Here is a 16,128-nt window from a genome sequence, read left to right on the forward strand (position 1 = left end):
CTATGCTTATGGACTCTCTTTAACAGAAGGCCTTACCATCTGCTGCCACCATAGCTTGGGAACCCCCTTAGTGCAGGGTGTGATAAATTAACCACTGCTCTGCTCTCAGCAGGGTCTCCTCCCCACCCACACATGCCAGTGACAGTTTTGAGCCGCTTCCTGTCCAGGAGACTGTAAACCCACCATCAACTGCTTTGTCCCTGACCTGTGTACACCAGATGGCCAAAAGGACAAGGATCACCAAGCCTGTGGTCACTACCGCTTTCACACTCACCTCTTAGTCTTCTTTTCTCAAGGTCCAAACCGTCCCTTCCCAGTTGGTTTAAGATTCAAGATTCACCCTCTTCACCTTTCTGCTCTGCGGGTAGCATTGGCTTCCCCTCCCCCACAGCAGGATGAGAGCCTTTCCCTCTGCAGCTCTTCCTCATACAGCCCTGTGCATCTTTCCACCTCATCAACTTTTCATCTCTTTGCAAACAGAATCGGGAAGTCTCTCCCTCCTCCCTCTCCTTTGTTATTAGCTTCATGAGTGGGGATGCTAATATATTCACTAGACATGTCTTCACACCACTGTTTCCTGTAATGACAGTCGGTGCCCTCCCACTGTCCTGGCTTATTTGGCTGTAAAGTGCTTGGAGGAGGGACAGTGTGGACAAAAGACACAACACAGGCTGAGGTCGAGTAGTGTAATGTTAACATCCAAAAAAGTAAAACAAATAATCACCTCTGCAGCAGGTCATTAACAACTAGTAACACATAGAGGTCAATGCCACCAGAGCTTAAAAAAATTATCAGTACAATTGAGGACCCCTCCACTAGAGGATGGGGAGCTGTACCCACATTGCCAGCAACAGTTCCCCCAAGAAATGCAAGCAGCCACATCCACCCTCCTTCAGGGGATAGAGCCACTGTATTTGTCATGTAGATCAGCCACACTGTCACTGGAGACTCGGATCCAGCCATCCTCCCGGACATGGTAGAGGTTGACTGCGCCTCCCGAGTAGGCATCTCTATAGGTGGCTTGGTAGATGGCTCGACGGGCCAGATCATAGGCCTGTTCCACCTCTAGGTCATAGGAATAACCCCGATCCATGACCCCATAAGCATAGACAGAGCCAGAACCTACAGAGAAGGTGGCCCCTGAGATCCGGTTTCCTTCACTGTCCACATAGTAGAGGCCTGGAAAGAGAGGTGAGGTTAGCAGGGAAAAAATGACCATCTCTTTTGACATCTAACTCATTCTCCAAGAAAAGTTCTCCATCCCTCCTGAAACCCAAGGGAGACCAACAGATATATAAGAAAATACTTTGGGGTGCCTGGGTGGCTCAGTGGGTTAAAGCCTCTGCCTTCAGCTCAGGTCATGATCCCAGGGTCCTGGGATGGAGCACCACATCGGGTTCTCTGCTCAGCAGGGAGCCTGCTTCCCTCTCTCTTTCTGCCTGCCTCCCTCTCTCTTTCTGCCTGCCTCTCTGCCTACTTGTGATCTCTGTCAAATAAATAAATAAAATCTTTAAAAAAAAATACTTTGGGGTGCCTGGGTGGCTCAGTCATTAAGCGTCTGCCTTCTGCTCAGGTCATGATCCCAAGGTCCTGGGATCCAGCCCTGCACTGTGCTCCCTGCTCAGCAGGAAGCCTCCCTCTCCCACTCCCCCTGCTTGTGTTCCCTCTCTCGCTGTGTCTCTGTCAAGTAAATAAATAAAATCTTTTTAAAAAAAGAAAAAGAAAATAATATTTCTATAAAATTACTTGAAAAAAAAAATAGCTGGGGGCACCTGGGTGGCTCAGTCAGTTAAGCACCTGTCTTCAGCTCAGGTCATGATTCCAGGGTCCTGGGACTGAGCCCTGCATTGGGCTCCCTGCTCAGTGGGGAGCTTGCTTCTCCCTCTGCCTGCCACTCCCCTTGCTTGTGCTGTCAAATAAATAAATAAAATCTATTAAAAAAAATAGCTGAAGGAATCAAATTAAATATTAAGATTCCTGGATTCTACCTCACATTATTACTGCTTTACTATCCTCACTGCATAACCAAAAGACAAGTATAACCCAAATGACTTAGGTTTTCTTTTTTTTTAAGGTTTTATTTTTATTTATTTGAGAGAGAGAGAGAGAGACCACAAGCACAAGCAGGGGGAGCAGGAGATGCAGAGGGAGAAGCAGGCTTCTTGAGGAGCAAGGAGCCTGATACAGGGCTACATGCAACCGACTGAGCCATCCAGGTGCCCCGTGACTTAGGTTTCAAGCACAGAATGTCAGGCACTGTGGAGATGTTTAAAACAATTCTAGCCCTGGGGTGTTAGGGGTGTTCTCTCTCAAATAAATAAAATCTTTAAAAAAAGAAAACAGGGCTCCTGGGTGGCATCTGCCTTTGGCTCAGGTCATGATCCCAAGGTCCTGGGATTGAGCCCCGCATCTGGCTCCTTGCTCAGTGGGAAGGCTGCTTCTCCCTCTCCCTCTTGCCTTGCTTGTGTTCCCTCTCTTGCTGTGTCTCTCTCTGTCAAATAAACAAATAAAAACTTAAACTAAAACTAAAAACTTAAACAAAGAAAAAAAAAATCCTAGTCCTCAAAGTTTAGACTATCTGGGGGACAAGACATATACCACACAGTAGGAGAGAGCCTAGAGTTCCAAATTATATCGCAAAGACCTGCACTGTCCAATATGGGAGCCACTAGCCATGTGTGACCACTGAGCATGTGAAATGAAGCTGGCACCACATGCTGAAGTGCTAACATTTTGGATGTATAAAATAAAATATATATTATTAAGATTTATTTATATTTATTTATTTATTTATTTATCAGGTGCCCTGGGTGGCTCAGTCATTAAGTGTCTGCCTTTGGCTCAGTCATGATCCCCGCGTCCTGGGATCAAGGCCCGCCTAGGGCTTCCTGCTCTTCGGGAAGCCTGCTTCTCCCTCTGCCACTCCCCCTGCTTGGTCCCTCTCTCTGTCAAATAAATAAATTTTTTTTTTTTTTAAGATTTTATTTATTTGACAGATCACAAGCAGGCAGAGAGGCAGGCAGAGAGAAAGGGGGAAGCAGGCTCCCCACTGAGCAGAGAGCCTGATGTGGGGCTCAATCCCAGGACCCCGGGACCATGACCTAAGCTGAAGGCAGAGGCTTTAACCCACTGAGCCACCCAGATGCCCCAATAAATAAAATCTTTAAAAAAAAAAAATTTATTTGTTTGAGAGAAAGTGCGTGTGCACACAGGGTGGAGGGTCAGAGGAAGAGGAAGAGGGAGAATCCTAAGCCAACTCCAGGCTGAGTGCGACCCTAAGATCACAGCTGAAACCAAGAGTGGGACACCTAACTGCATCACCCAGGCACTCCAAAATACAATATATCATTAAAGTTAATTTCTCTTTAATTTTAAAAATGTGGCTACTACAAAATTTAAAATGACATGTATGGCTCACACTTTATTTCCACTGGGTTGTGCTGGTATAGATCATGGGTTGGCCAGGCCAACTGCCCGTTTCTATAAACAAAGTTTTACGGAGACACGGCCATACCCATTTGTGTACATATTGTCTATGACTGCTTTTATGCTAAAGCAGGAGAGTTAGGTAGTTGAAACAAAGACCATATGGCTTGCAGTCCTATATTATTTACTATTTGGCACTTTATGAAGAAGTTAGCTAATATTTACTACAGATGAAAATTTAGACAAAGATTTTAATAAAATGTTTATCAATTCCAACTACCTGCTGGATCTTCCCAACAGGATGCCTTTGTCACCAAGTTCAGATTCAGGCTTCCTACCCTCAAATATTTTCAGTGGTTCTCCATTACCAACCAAACTCATCTCTCTCTACTGCTCCACCAGCCCACCTGCCTCCCATGTTCTCAAGTTCTGCCTGCCAATAGGATCGTTATTTTTCTGCTCCAGTGGTTCCAATCTCTCACTGTGAGTTAGGGCCTCTGCTTTCGACTCGGGTCATGATCCCGGGGTCTCGGGATCGAGCCCCATGTCGGGCTCTCTCCTCAGCAGGGAGCCTGCTTCCCTCCTCTCTCTCTCTGCCTACTTGTGATCTCTGTCAAATAAATAAATAAAAATCTTAAAAAAAAAAAAAAAAAAAAGAATCATCTAAGAAGCATTTTAAAAAGATGCCCAGGACTTACACCAGGTATTCTTTGCCAGTTGGTCTGGGGTGGGGAACAAGTATGGGACTTGTGTTTTAAGTTCTCTAGGTGATTCTAAAGCAACCCAGTTGAGAACCAAATGCTAACCAGTCTTTAGGTTCAAAGATTCCAATGTCTAACCCAAACTAGTCCCTCCTCAGTCCCATGGCCACTACCTTGCCTACCGGGCTCACTACACGGTTCCTGTTTAGCTCTCCAGCTCTATGGATCACTACTCCTCTCCACACAACCTTAGTTCTGATTAAACTGGGCTTTCGGGGGTGCCTGGGTGGCTCAGTCGGTTAAACATCTGCCTTCAGTCCAGGTCATGATCCCAGGGTTTCTGATCAAACCCTGCATCAGGCTCTGTGCTCAGCAGGGAGCCTGCTTCACCCTCTCCCTCTGCCTGCCACTCCCCCTGCTTGTGTGCACATTCTCTCTCCCTCAAATAAATAAATATTTAAAACAAACAAACTGGGCTTTCGGTTACTCCTCCCAGACCGCATGCTTCATCCACCCCCGCTTTGTTCACCATGCTCCCCTTCTCTCACTTGCACATCCTATTCAACTGCCACTTATCCATGAAGTCGTCCTGAGTCCTCCCATCAGAAATAATCTTTTTCCTCAAAACTCCCTCAGCAGCATATTGGTTCTTTTACAAATGGCATTCATCTCATTTAGCCTTGTGTTAAGAAATCTGTAATCATTTTTCAATCGTCTGCTTTTTGAGGCAAGGGACTGACTCATCCTAGATGGGACATGCTGTAGGGAAGGGTTCCTGTAAAGGCATGATTTAGGTTATGCTCTAGCTTCTCAGGTTCTCTTTGCTAGTCAGCATCTGTACTCTCATACACTGCTTCCGTCCCCTGGAATAGACCCAGTAGCTAAGAGTATGAAGCAACAGTTCCAAAATGCTTCCCTGGGCCACACAAAAAATGTATGGAGCTGTTCTTTCACGCTTTTCCAAAAAAAGCATCTCAATTTCCAAAGTAACAAACTATGCTCCTCTCTCACATCCACTTTTTTTTTTTTTTTTTAAAGATTTTATTCATTTACTTGACAGACAGAGATCACAAGTAGGCAGAGAGGCAGGCAGAGAGGCAGGCAGAGAGAGAGGGAGAAGCAGGCTTCCCGCTGAGCAGAGAGCCCGATGTGGGGCTTGATCCCAAGACACTGGGATCATGACCCGAGCGGAAGGCAGAGGTTTAACCCACTGAGCCACCCAGGTGCCCCTCACATCCACTTTTTTAATCTACTTATTCACCCTCCACTGAACAGTGAACGGAGAGTTTCTAAAGCAAGTGGAAAAGTGCTGGGTATCCTGCCAATTAGTTGTTCGACAGAAAAAAAACTAGGCACTCACTCTACAGGTGAATGAATGAAGCAAAAACAAAAGGGAAGAATAAACTACTCAAGCATGGAGGAGGAAAATTATACAGAAAATGACTAGGTGTATTCCAGCTTGATAAAGAGACATCCAAAACTGGTCGAAAAGCTGAGGTGCCGGGCGGGCTCAGCCTGTGTGGAGTGTGTGACTCTCGATCTCAGGGTGGTGAATTTGAGCCCCACGTTGGGCGTAGAGATTATTTAAATGAATACTTAAATGAAACTTAAAAAAAAAAAAAAAAAATCTGGTTGAAAAGGAACTGACATCAGATACAAGGCTGAACTTCCTGGCAAGGTTTCTATATACTAACAACAGAAAAAGGCTAAGGAATTTATTTTAAGAGATGACAGAATAGGACCTAGGGTGATTCTATCAAGCAAGGAAAGGATCAGCCCTAAAGGCCCCTTCTAGGCCAAAGACTCCCTAAAGGAAAAAAGAAGAGAAATGACTAACTTCCTGTATATTAGAGTTTCACTGTCCAGGACAGTGGCCACTAGCAACATGTGGCATTGAGCACTTGAAATGGGGCTAATGCACATGCCAAATGATATTATTTTAGGTGTTCTGGATTAAATGAATCATTACAATGTCCCCATCTTTTTACTTCTTAAATATATATACATTAGACAATTCTAAAAAATTGTTATTGGGGCGCCTGGGTGGCTCAGTTAAGCATCTGTCTCTGGCTCAGGTCATGATCCTGGATGGAGTCCAGGGATCCGAGCCCTGCACCTGGCTCACTCCTCAGCGGAGTGTCTGCTTCTCCTTCTCCTGCTCCTTCCCTGCTCAAGCTCACTTGCTCTCTCAAATAAATAAAATCTTTTTAAAAAGTTATTATTATTATTATTTTAAGTAAACTCTACACCCAACATGGAGCCTGAACTCACCACCCTGAGTTACATGCTCTACTGACAGAGCCAGCCAGGTGCCCCTCCATAAGACAATTTTAAATTACATGTGTGAGGGCGCCTGGGTGGCTCAGTGGGTTAAGCCACTGCCTTCGGCTCAGGTCATGATCTCAGGGTCCTGGGATCCAGTCCCGCATCGGGCTCTCTGCTCAGCGAGGAGCCTGCTTCCCTCTCTCTCTCTCTCTCTCTCTCTGCCTGCCTATCTACTTGTGATCTCTGTCAAATAAATAAATTTTAAAAATCTTAAAAAATATATTTAAATTACATGTGTGGTACACATTATATTTTTATTAGAAAGCACTGACTGGAGTTTTTATGTCTATTATCCAGCTTAATTCTCAAATACATTCTTTGTAGGTCTTACCATTTTATGGGAGAGAGGAGAAACATTATGTGCCAGACATGCTTTACATGTATTACCTCCTTTAACCAACCTAAGAGAAGATGAAACTGACTGGGAAAATGAGCAGCCAAAGGTCACACGGGGTAGTCAATGACACAGCTAGTCTAAGCTCCATGCCCTCTCCTACACAGTAGTGCCTTCCTTGAACAAAGAGAAGAAAGGGTGGAGAACCTAATCAACACATCCCCAGCTAGGACTCAAAGCCCTTTCATTCACCTGTTCATCCAACCCCTCCTCTCTGTAGTGCCAGCCCAAGAACCAAGTGCTTGCAGCTTAACTCACCAGGGCCTCTCTTATCCCAGCCACAGATCATGGTGCCCATGGACAGCCCCATGCCTTTATACTGATACACCATGTTGGCAAGCAGCTTGGAGGCAGCTGCTACCGAGATGCGTTCCTTGTTTCGAAGCTCATATATTCGACATTGCCGAGCCAACAGCCGCTCCCAGAAGCTGCAATCCGCTGCGCCCCCAGCCATGGTGCCCAGCAGGTAGGGATTGATCTCTATCACCTTCTTTACTGTCTGGGAGGCTATATAGGCACCAGCTGTGGCCCGAGAGTCCGCTGCAACAATGACTCCATGTTGAAACTGTTAAGATCAGAGGAAAACACAAAGCAGGTCACATCAGACCACAGAAACATCTCCTTCACATTTCTTTTTGCGTCAGTGGAAAACCAGAATATCTTTCTCTGTCTTTTTCCACTTCACAAAATGCTTTCCACATATTAGTATCAACTAAGCTTCACATAGATCCCACGACATGGTATAACCAGTATTAACTTCAATTTCATTTTATAGATCAGGAAACGAGTTCAATGAGATCCAATAACTTGCCCAAGATCATACACCTGGTTATAGTAAAGCTGGGTCAAGAATTCCAGTGGTCTGGCTCCCGCTACAGTATTCCCTCCCACAATCCTTTCCCTCATCGCTTTTCAGTTACCCTTGCCTAATGGGGACCCAGTTTTTAAAACCTTTAGTTAATGGTTAAAAATTCTTTCCTCTGCCAATATTCATTGCTTTGAGGCCTTCCCTTTCCTGAACCGGAGTCATAGGCGTCGCCTAGGAATCAACCCAAGCAGCCTCGGGTTTCTTCTCCCCCTTAACCTCAGCCCCGCGGTCCTACGCCTAGAGCGAGAACCGAAGCCTCTCAGGTCAATGAGACAGCGAAACCACCGGGGTCGGAAGGACAGGCCGGAGGCTCCCACTAGGCTCCGTGGTCGCGGCCCCCGAGGGCTCCGGTCCAGCCGGAAGGCCAGGAAGGTCGGCAAGGGCGCGGGCGCGCGGGTCTCAGCCCGGCGCGGCGGTTGGGTCCGCACCTTGAAGGCCAGGGTGGTGGTTCCATGAAGCATTTCGATTCTTGGCTCCTCCGTGACACCCCAGTTGGGCGCGGCCAGGGTCAGCCCATCGCTGGGACTCCCTGGACCCAGGTCCAGCAGATCCGCACGACCCCCGAGTCCAAAAAACCCGAGCCCGTTCACCGGTAGCGGCCTCTCCAACACGCTGGCCAGCGCCATGTCTAGTAAGGGCACAAAAAACTCGCTGCGAGAAGGCCTACTAAAGAGCAGCCGGGCAACGCCTTGCCGTCACAGCTTCACTTCCTATTAAAGCTATCCCAGGGAGGAGCCATTTTAACTACTGGCAACCACGCCTCCAAAAACAAGAACCCGATGCCAGGAACGGTTTTCACCGAGGGGATAAAAAGAAATGCCTTAACTTCCTCTAGATTTTAAAAGGATGTTGTTGTCACCTTTACTTTCGTCAGGCAAGCAATACCGGGTTAAATTCACCTCCAATTCATAGGAAGCGATCAGAAACGTCCTTGTTGCGTAGGGGAAGTGAGGCCGGCCATCTTTGAGAAGGGCGTGACTAGTTGAAAATCCTTTCAAAACCTTTAATACTAAGTTGTCCCCGCCTTGCCAGGTGTCCAAGCAACACTTTACAGCTGGGCGGCTTTAGCATCCTATTAACGCAACTGAAGTTGCCATTTTGCTTAAGGGCACCCCCGTTAACACTGGGTAAAATAATGATGTACTCTGAGGCCATTTTCCTGTGAAGTTAGTTAACCCCCAGTAGTTTGTGGTAAAAATTGCAACAAAATAAAAGTGCTATACCTCTTGTTGTTTGATAGCATTAATCGCCACACTACTCAACTTCTGTAACATAACCAGTTTTTAAGATTTAATATTCTCTTTACTCCCACCCTGTGGTGGAAATTCTAATAAGTAATGTATTGCCTAAAAGGCAGAAGAATAAAGAAGGAAACGTATGGGACCCAGTTAATCCACAAACTAGATTCTCAGTTCAGCTCCGAATAACCGAGTCAATAGTCATTTACCATCTCAGAGCCTGGAGGAGGGCTGATGATCCGTAAAGATGTACCAAGAGGTTCTCTAACTTAGGCTTGCTAAGACAAGCTCTTTATTAATACAGGAATGTGGTATTTATCATTGTCTCTCTCTCTTCCCACCTTCATTTTTCAACCCTTTGGGGACCCATAACAAACAAGGAAGTGGGCAAATGTATGAAATGTTGCCTCCTGCTTTATGGTTCTATGAAGTCAGTGTCTGGCCTTCCTTGTTGGATTCCAGTAGCAACATCCATCAATATCTAAATTCCGCTTTCCTCTGATGCCCAACCTAGTCCCTTCTCTTCCCCACAGACTCTGACTCTGCATATGTTGTATTTTTAATGCTGAAATTTGGCAACCCTTTCCAAGCCCAACCATCAGAATGTAATGAAGCAGAAGATCTTTATCTGCGTCTCACACTTGGATGGTGTAGAAAATTCGGAGTGCCTCCATTTATAGAGCAGGTATTATTTTGCCGTCCCCCCTGCGATGCAACTTGTCCTCCTCCTGACTCTCCCCTGTGGTTCGTTCACACTGCCACTAATAGCATTTGTACCTCTCTTAAGACACTTTCACATTTTAAAGTGATTGGCTGTAAGTGTACTTGACTGCAAGTTTCTAAAGACAGGTATTTCTCTACTGTTCATCTCTGCGCCCACTGTATGCTTAGTAAATGCTTGCCAAGTGAATACAGGAGAGAATGGTAACAATGTTCTTCCGGTCACAGAGGCTTGAAGCCCTGGCCATCTTTGACAACTCCCCTTCCTTTCCATCAGATTCCGTAAGTTGCCAAATCCTGTTGATTCTTCCTCTACAGTACTTCTCATGTGGTTTTGGGTGTTTGTTTGTTTGTTTTTCATTACAACTGATACCACCTTTTGGCTTCTTATTTCCTCACTCCTGAATTACTGAAATATTCTTCTAACTGATTTTCTGGGCCCAAACTATACTCTCTAATTCATTTTGCACAGTACCAGATTAATTTTCCTAAAACACCCTCTTAATCTTATCTCTTGCCTGCTTAAAAATGTTCTCTAAGATTCAACTCCTCGGTATGGCATTCAAGGCGTTCCATAATCTGTTCTCAACTTACTTTGTATTAGTTCTCTAGATAGATAGATAGAGATATATGTATATCACCTGTCACCATCTCTATCTGTATCTATATAGAGAGATACATGTCAGGCAGAGAAAGACAAATACTGTATGCTCTCTCTTATATGTGGAATCTAACAAAACCAAACTCCATATGAACAGAGAGTGGATTGGTAGTTACCAGGGGCTGTGGAGTAGGGGAAACGGGGAGATATTGTTCAAAGGGTAAATACACATTTCCAGTTACAAGAAGTTCTGGGAATCTAATGTACAGCATTATGATTATAGTTAATGATGCTAAATTGTATTCCGTAGTTGAAAGTTGCTAAGAGAGTAGATTTTATTTTATTTTTAAAGATTTTATTTATTTAATGGAGAGAGACACAGTGAGAGAGGGAACACAGCAGGGGGAGTGGAGAGGGAGAAGCTTCCTGAGGAGCAGGAAGCCTGATGTGGGCCTTGATCCCAGGACCCTGGGATCAGGACCTGAGCCAAAGGCAGACACTTAATGACTGAGCCAACGAGGTGCCCCAAGAGAGTAGATTTTAAATGTTCTCACCACCACCACAAAAATGGTTAATTATATAAAGTGAAGGATGTGTTCATTAACCTTATTGTGGTAAACATTTTGCAATAAATGCCTGTATCAAATCATCACATTGCACACCTTAAACTTACATAATGTCATGTGTCAATTTTATCTCAATAAAGAAGGTTTGGGGGAGAAAAAAAATGATAAGTGTTGTAGTTCAGAGGTGAGAGAGATCAATATAGCTTGGAGTGAGGTGGGGAGACCAGGAAGGCATGCTAAGGAAGTGTAGATTCGTTTCCCTAAATACCGTGTGGATCCCATTGCTCCTCAAACCAACAGCCTCACCTCTCTCAGACCACACCTGAGAAGTATTTTCAAAACAGATGATACTCAAGCCAGGCTTTGAAGGATAGGATTCAGATAGATGAACGAGAGAGGTACCTGGCTGGTTCAGTCAACAGAATGTGATTCTTGTCCTTGGGGCTAAGTTCAAACCCCACTGTGGGGGGCGCCTGGGTGGCTCAGTGGGTTAAAGCCTCTGCCTTCAGCTCAGGTCATGATCTCAGGGTCCTGGGATCGAGCCCCACATCGGGCTCTCTGCTCAACAGGGAGCCTGCTTCCCTTCCTCTCTCTCTGCCTGCCTCTCTGTCTATTTGTGATCTCTGTCTATCAAATAAATAAATAAGATCTTCAAAAAAAAAAAAAATAAAGAAACAAACCCCACTGTGGGTGTAGAGATTACTTAAAAATAAAATCTTGGGGCACCTGGGTGGCTCAGTGAGTCAAGCCTCTGCCTTCGGCTCAGGTCATGATCTCAGGGTCCTGGGATCGAGTCCTGTATCGATCTCTCTGCTCAGCAGGGAGCCTGCTTCCCTTCCTCTCTCTGCCTGCCTCTCTGCCTACTTGTGATCTCTCTGTCAAATAAATAAATAAAATCTTTAAAAAAAAAAGATAAATAAAATAAAATCTTAGGCTTAGTCGTTAAGCATCTGCCTTCGGCTCAGGACATAGTCCCAGGATACTGGGATCGAGCCCCGTATCAGTCTCCCTGCTGGGCAGGAAGCCTGCTTCTCCCTCTCCCACTCCCCCTGCTTGTGTTCCGTCTCTCTCTGTCAAAATAAACAAATAAATAAATAAAATATTTTTTAAAAAAATTGGGGCGCCTGGGTGGCTCTGTGGGTTAAACCCTCTGTCTTTGGCTCAGGTCATGGTCCCAGGGTCCTGGGATCGAGCCATGCATTGGGCTCTCTGCTCAGCGGGGAGCCTGCTTCCCTTCCTCTCTCTCTCTGCCTACTTGTGATCTGTGACTGTCAAATAAATAAATAAAATCTTAAAAAAAAAAAATCTTGGTTACCTGGGTGGCTCAGTCAGTTGAACAGCTGCCTTCAGCTTGGGTCATGACCCTAGGTCCTGGGAGGAAGAACCAAGTAGAGCTCCCTGCGCAGGGGAGAGTCTGCTTCTCCATCTCCCTCTGCCCTCACAACTCATGCTCACTTGCTCTCTCTCTCTCTTTCTCTCTCAAATAAATAAATAAATAATGTTTAAAGAAAAATAAAATCTTGAAAAAAATAGATGAAAAAAGTAGAGGAAGGGGAAGTGTGAGATGTGTTAGGAACGGTGTGAAAGAGGTTGTGGTGGATAGATCAGGATGGGACCATCATGGGCCTTAAATGCCAGCCTGGCGAGGAGAAGGTGGTTTGGGTTTGATCTTGTAGCCCTTCAGGATTTCTTAGTAGAGAAGACACGTTAGGAAAACATGTCAGTGTGGAGGGTATGATTAGAGGGGAGACTAGAGGGTGGCCAATTAGAAGGCCATTCAACTGTCCACATCTGACTTGAGAATGGTTTGACTTAAGGAGGTGACAATCCATCCATATATACAACATCTAAGGCTTAGTCTTTAAAAACAGGAGACATGGGGCACCTGGGTGGCTCAGTGGGTTAAGCCTCTGCCTTCGGCTCAGGTCACGATCTCAGGGTCCTGGGATCGAGCCCCACGTTGGGCTCTCTGCTCAGCGGGGAGCCTGCTTCCGCCTCTCTCTCTGCCTGCCTCTCTGCCTACTTGTGATCACTCTGTCAAATAAATAAATAAAATCTTAAAAAAAAAAGAAAAAAAAAGGAAAAACAGGAGACATACTTATCTCTCCAGTAAGAGTCACATGTGGTCTTGTGCAAAAGAAAGGAGAAAGACTGGTTGGACTTTAGTGTGACCTCCTGGTTTCTCCAGTCCTCCCATGACATGTTTGCACTTGCCTTTAGTACTGACTCTACAGCCCCACCATCATGGTATCTGGGGGGCTCCAGGCTCTTTCCCTTGTGTGTGAGTCTGTTTCTTTGACTAAGCCCATTTCCACAGCACCCCTTTGAGCTGCAGGCTTTAGTAAAATATACGCCAGATGGTGTTGGAAGTAGTTAAGGCTTGTCACTCTGCCCCAGTCTACTTCGTCTTTCTGAAGGGCCAGCGGTCCTATCCCTTGCCCACCCCTGGTTGGTCTAAGACTTAGACTCAGCCTAATGCGGACAAGGTCAGTTGTTTGTTTTGCCTTGGAACTACAAATAACTCTCCCGCTATTGTGAACTACTGGGCAGAAGGGAGACGGGGAAAGGGAAGGCCATTAGATACTTTCAGCTACATCCTGGGAAGTTTCCCACAACAGAGAAGCTATACGGCTAGAAACTGTCAGGAATGTGGTCTTCGTGCAGATGGAAGTTCGTACGCACCTTCAAAACAAAGGAGAAAGAGAGCTCCATGTTCTAGTTTCCTTTCACCCAGGTCCCTCTGTACCCTGCCTTTCTGGAAGGTATTTGAACACACCTCCCCCTCATAAAGACTCTCTTGCACTTTTCTCTTTTGTCCTGCTCTCCATCCATTTCTTTTTCTCCTGACTAGAAAGTCAAAGTGTGAGCTGAGCATTAGAGTTCCCTGGCCTCAAACCCCTGAAGAGGGAACCCGACGTCAAAGGCCCCTGCCTTGGGTGCCTGGGTGGCTCAGTTTGTTAAGTGTCTGCCTTTGGCTCAGGTCAGGATCCCAGGGTCCTGAGATCGAGTCCTGCATCAATCTCCCTGCTCAGCGGAGAGCCTGCTTCTCCCTAGACCTCCCCTGCTCCCCCTACTTGTGCTTTCTCTCTCTCTCAAAGAAATAAAATCTTAAAAAAACAAACAAAAAACGACTCCCACCTTGGTGGGTTCACAGCACTATTTTTCTTCTTTTCTTTCTTTTTTTTTTAAGATTTTATTTATTTATTTGACAGAGATCACAAGTAGGCAGACACAGGCAGAGAGAGAGGAGGAAGCAGACTCCCTGCTGAGCAGAGAGCCCGATGGAGGGCTGGATCCCAGGACCCTGAGATCATGACCTGAGCCCAAGGCAGAGGCTTAACCCACTGAAACACCCAGGCGCCTCTCTTCTTTCTTTTTTAAGATTTTATTTATTCATTTATCTAAATCTATTTATTTATTTAGAGAGCATGAGCCGAGGGAGAGGGAGAGAATCCAATGGGACTCCATGCAAAGCGCAGAGCCTGACGTGGGGCTTGATCTCATCACCCTGAGATCACGACCTGAACCGAAATCAAGAGCTGGACATTCAACTGACTGAGTTACCCAGGTGTCCCTCTCTCAACAGCTGGGAGCGGCTGCAGGGGCTGCGACAGCCTCATCTGTCTTTTCATGTCCAGCGCCCCCCACAGGAGACACAAGAGGGACCCAGCAGTGCTCCTTCCACTCATGCCTCCTTTCCTCTGAAGTCAACCCACTGCCCCCCCCCCCCCCCCACTCCAGGTGCTGGGAGAATGATAGATGGGAGACTCCTTGGATGACGCTCAGGTGTGTCACCAGCGGCGTCTTCCCAGCAGTGAAGACTTCCTTGGCCTCCTCCTGTCTCTCCTCAGCCATTCTCTGAGCAAAAGGAGGCCGCTGCTCAGGGCAGTCCCAGAGCCTGACTTGGGGTGGGGGGAGAAGTGAAGCCAAAGATCACCTGCCCGCCCCCGCCCCCCCCCCCCCCCGTGCCCTTCTGGCTACAGCCCAGCGTCTCCACAGCGTCCCTCCCCTCCCCAGCTCCAGCTCACAAATCCCTGCCTTGCTCCTTCCAGCCATCACTTAGCCCCAGGGATGGCTCTGCAGGATGTGTGCAAGTGGCAGGCCCCGGACACCTGGGGACTGTCGCCTCACCTGCCTCAGGCCGGCGGCTGGGCAGTGCCCCCGGGTTGTGACCCGCAAACCTTCCTGCGGACGCATGGCCCCAGGTTGGCCCACGGCACCACCACCTTGGCCTTCCGCTTCCGGCACGGAGTCATCGCTGCTGCGGACACCCGGGCATCCTGTGGTAGCTACGTGCAGTGCCCGGCCTCCCGCAAGATCCTCCCGGTGCACCGGCACCTGCTGGGCACCACGTCCGGCACGTCAGCCGACTGTGCCACGTGGTACCGCGTGTTGCGGCGGGAACTGCGGCTGCGCGCCCTGAGGGAGGGGCAGCTGCCCACCGTGGCGGGGGCCGCCAGACTCCTGTCGGCCCTGATGTCCTGCTACCGGGGGCTGGATCTGTGCGTGGCCACCGCGCTGTGTGGCTGGGACCGCTCGGGCCCTGCCCTCTTCTATGTGGACAGTGATGGCACCCGCCTGCAGGGGAACATCTTCTCGGTGGGCTCTGGATCTCCCTATGCCTATGGCGTGCTCGACCGCGGCTACCGCTACGACATGAGCCCCCAGGAAGCCTATGCCCTGGCTCGCCGCGCCGTGACCCACGCCACCCACCGCGATGCCTACTCAGGGGGCTCTGTAGACCTTTTCCATGTGCGGGAAAGCGGATGGGAGTATGTGTCGCGCAGCGATGCCTGTGTGCTGTACTGGGAACTGCAGAAGCTTCCGGAACCAGAGAAGGAAGAGGAGGAGGAGGAGGCCATCCAGGACCAGGCTGAGCCTGCCACCCTGCACAGAGCCTGCAGGATGGCCGCAGAGACTGAGATGCTGTGAGAAGCAGCAGGACTTGGGGGGACCTTGGCCAACGGAGTGGGTGGGAGGATAGGCATGGGGGCGGGGGTGGGGAGAGGAGACTCACAGCATCTGGCTGCAGCCCACAGGGGTTCCCAGCTCCATTTGTTCTAGATCCCCATCCCTTTCTGCCTCCCAACGCTGTGGGTGGCTCTGTCCAACATGTTCCTCTGGTTGCCCAGTGGATTGGTCCAGCCTCCTTTCCACCCCCAAGTTCTCCACAAATAATCCCTATGTGCCTGCTGCACGCCAGACACAGGGCTAGGTGCTAGACCCTCTTTCTCACCACCTTCTTTGCCGCCTTTCCCGACCTGATCCCTGCTCTCTTTGCCTCCCATT

General features: G+C 47.7%; 2 protein-coding genes across 2 annotated transcripts; one reads left to right on the forward strand and one right to left on the reverse strand.

Moving 5' to 3' along the window:
* Positions 1-672: 672 nt before the first annotated feature.
* PSMB5 (proteasome 20S subunit beta 5) lies at positions 673-8,392 on the reverse strand. The gene is made up of 3 exons (XM_046010043.1): positions 8,143-8,392; positions 7,105-7,411; positions 673-1,179 (listed from the first exon to the last, which is right to left on the reverse strand). Exons 1-3 carry the CDS (start codon positions 8,338-8,340, stop codon positions 893-895), a joined length of 792 nt encoding a protein of 263 aa, XP_045865999.1. The 5' UTR covers positions 8,341-8,392; the 3' UTR covers positions 673-892.
* A 6,518-nt stretch (positions 8,393-14,910) lies between these two features.
* Positions 14,911-15,771, forward strand: PSMB11 (proteasome subunit beta 11). Its single transcript, XM_046007403.1, has one exon. It carries the CDS (start codon positions 14,911-14,913, stop codon positions 15,769-15,771), a length of 861 nt encoding a protein of 286 aa, XP_045863359.1.
* Positions 15,772-16,128: the final 357 nt, after the last annotated feature.

This window comes from Meles meles, chromosome 6 (assembly GCF_922984935.1).
Source record: "Meles meles chromosome 6, mMelMel3.1 paternal haplotype, whole genome shotgun sequence".
Taxonomy (NCBI): Eukaryota; Metazoa; Chordata; class Mammalia; order Carnivora; family Mustelidae; genus Meles; species Meles meles.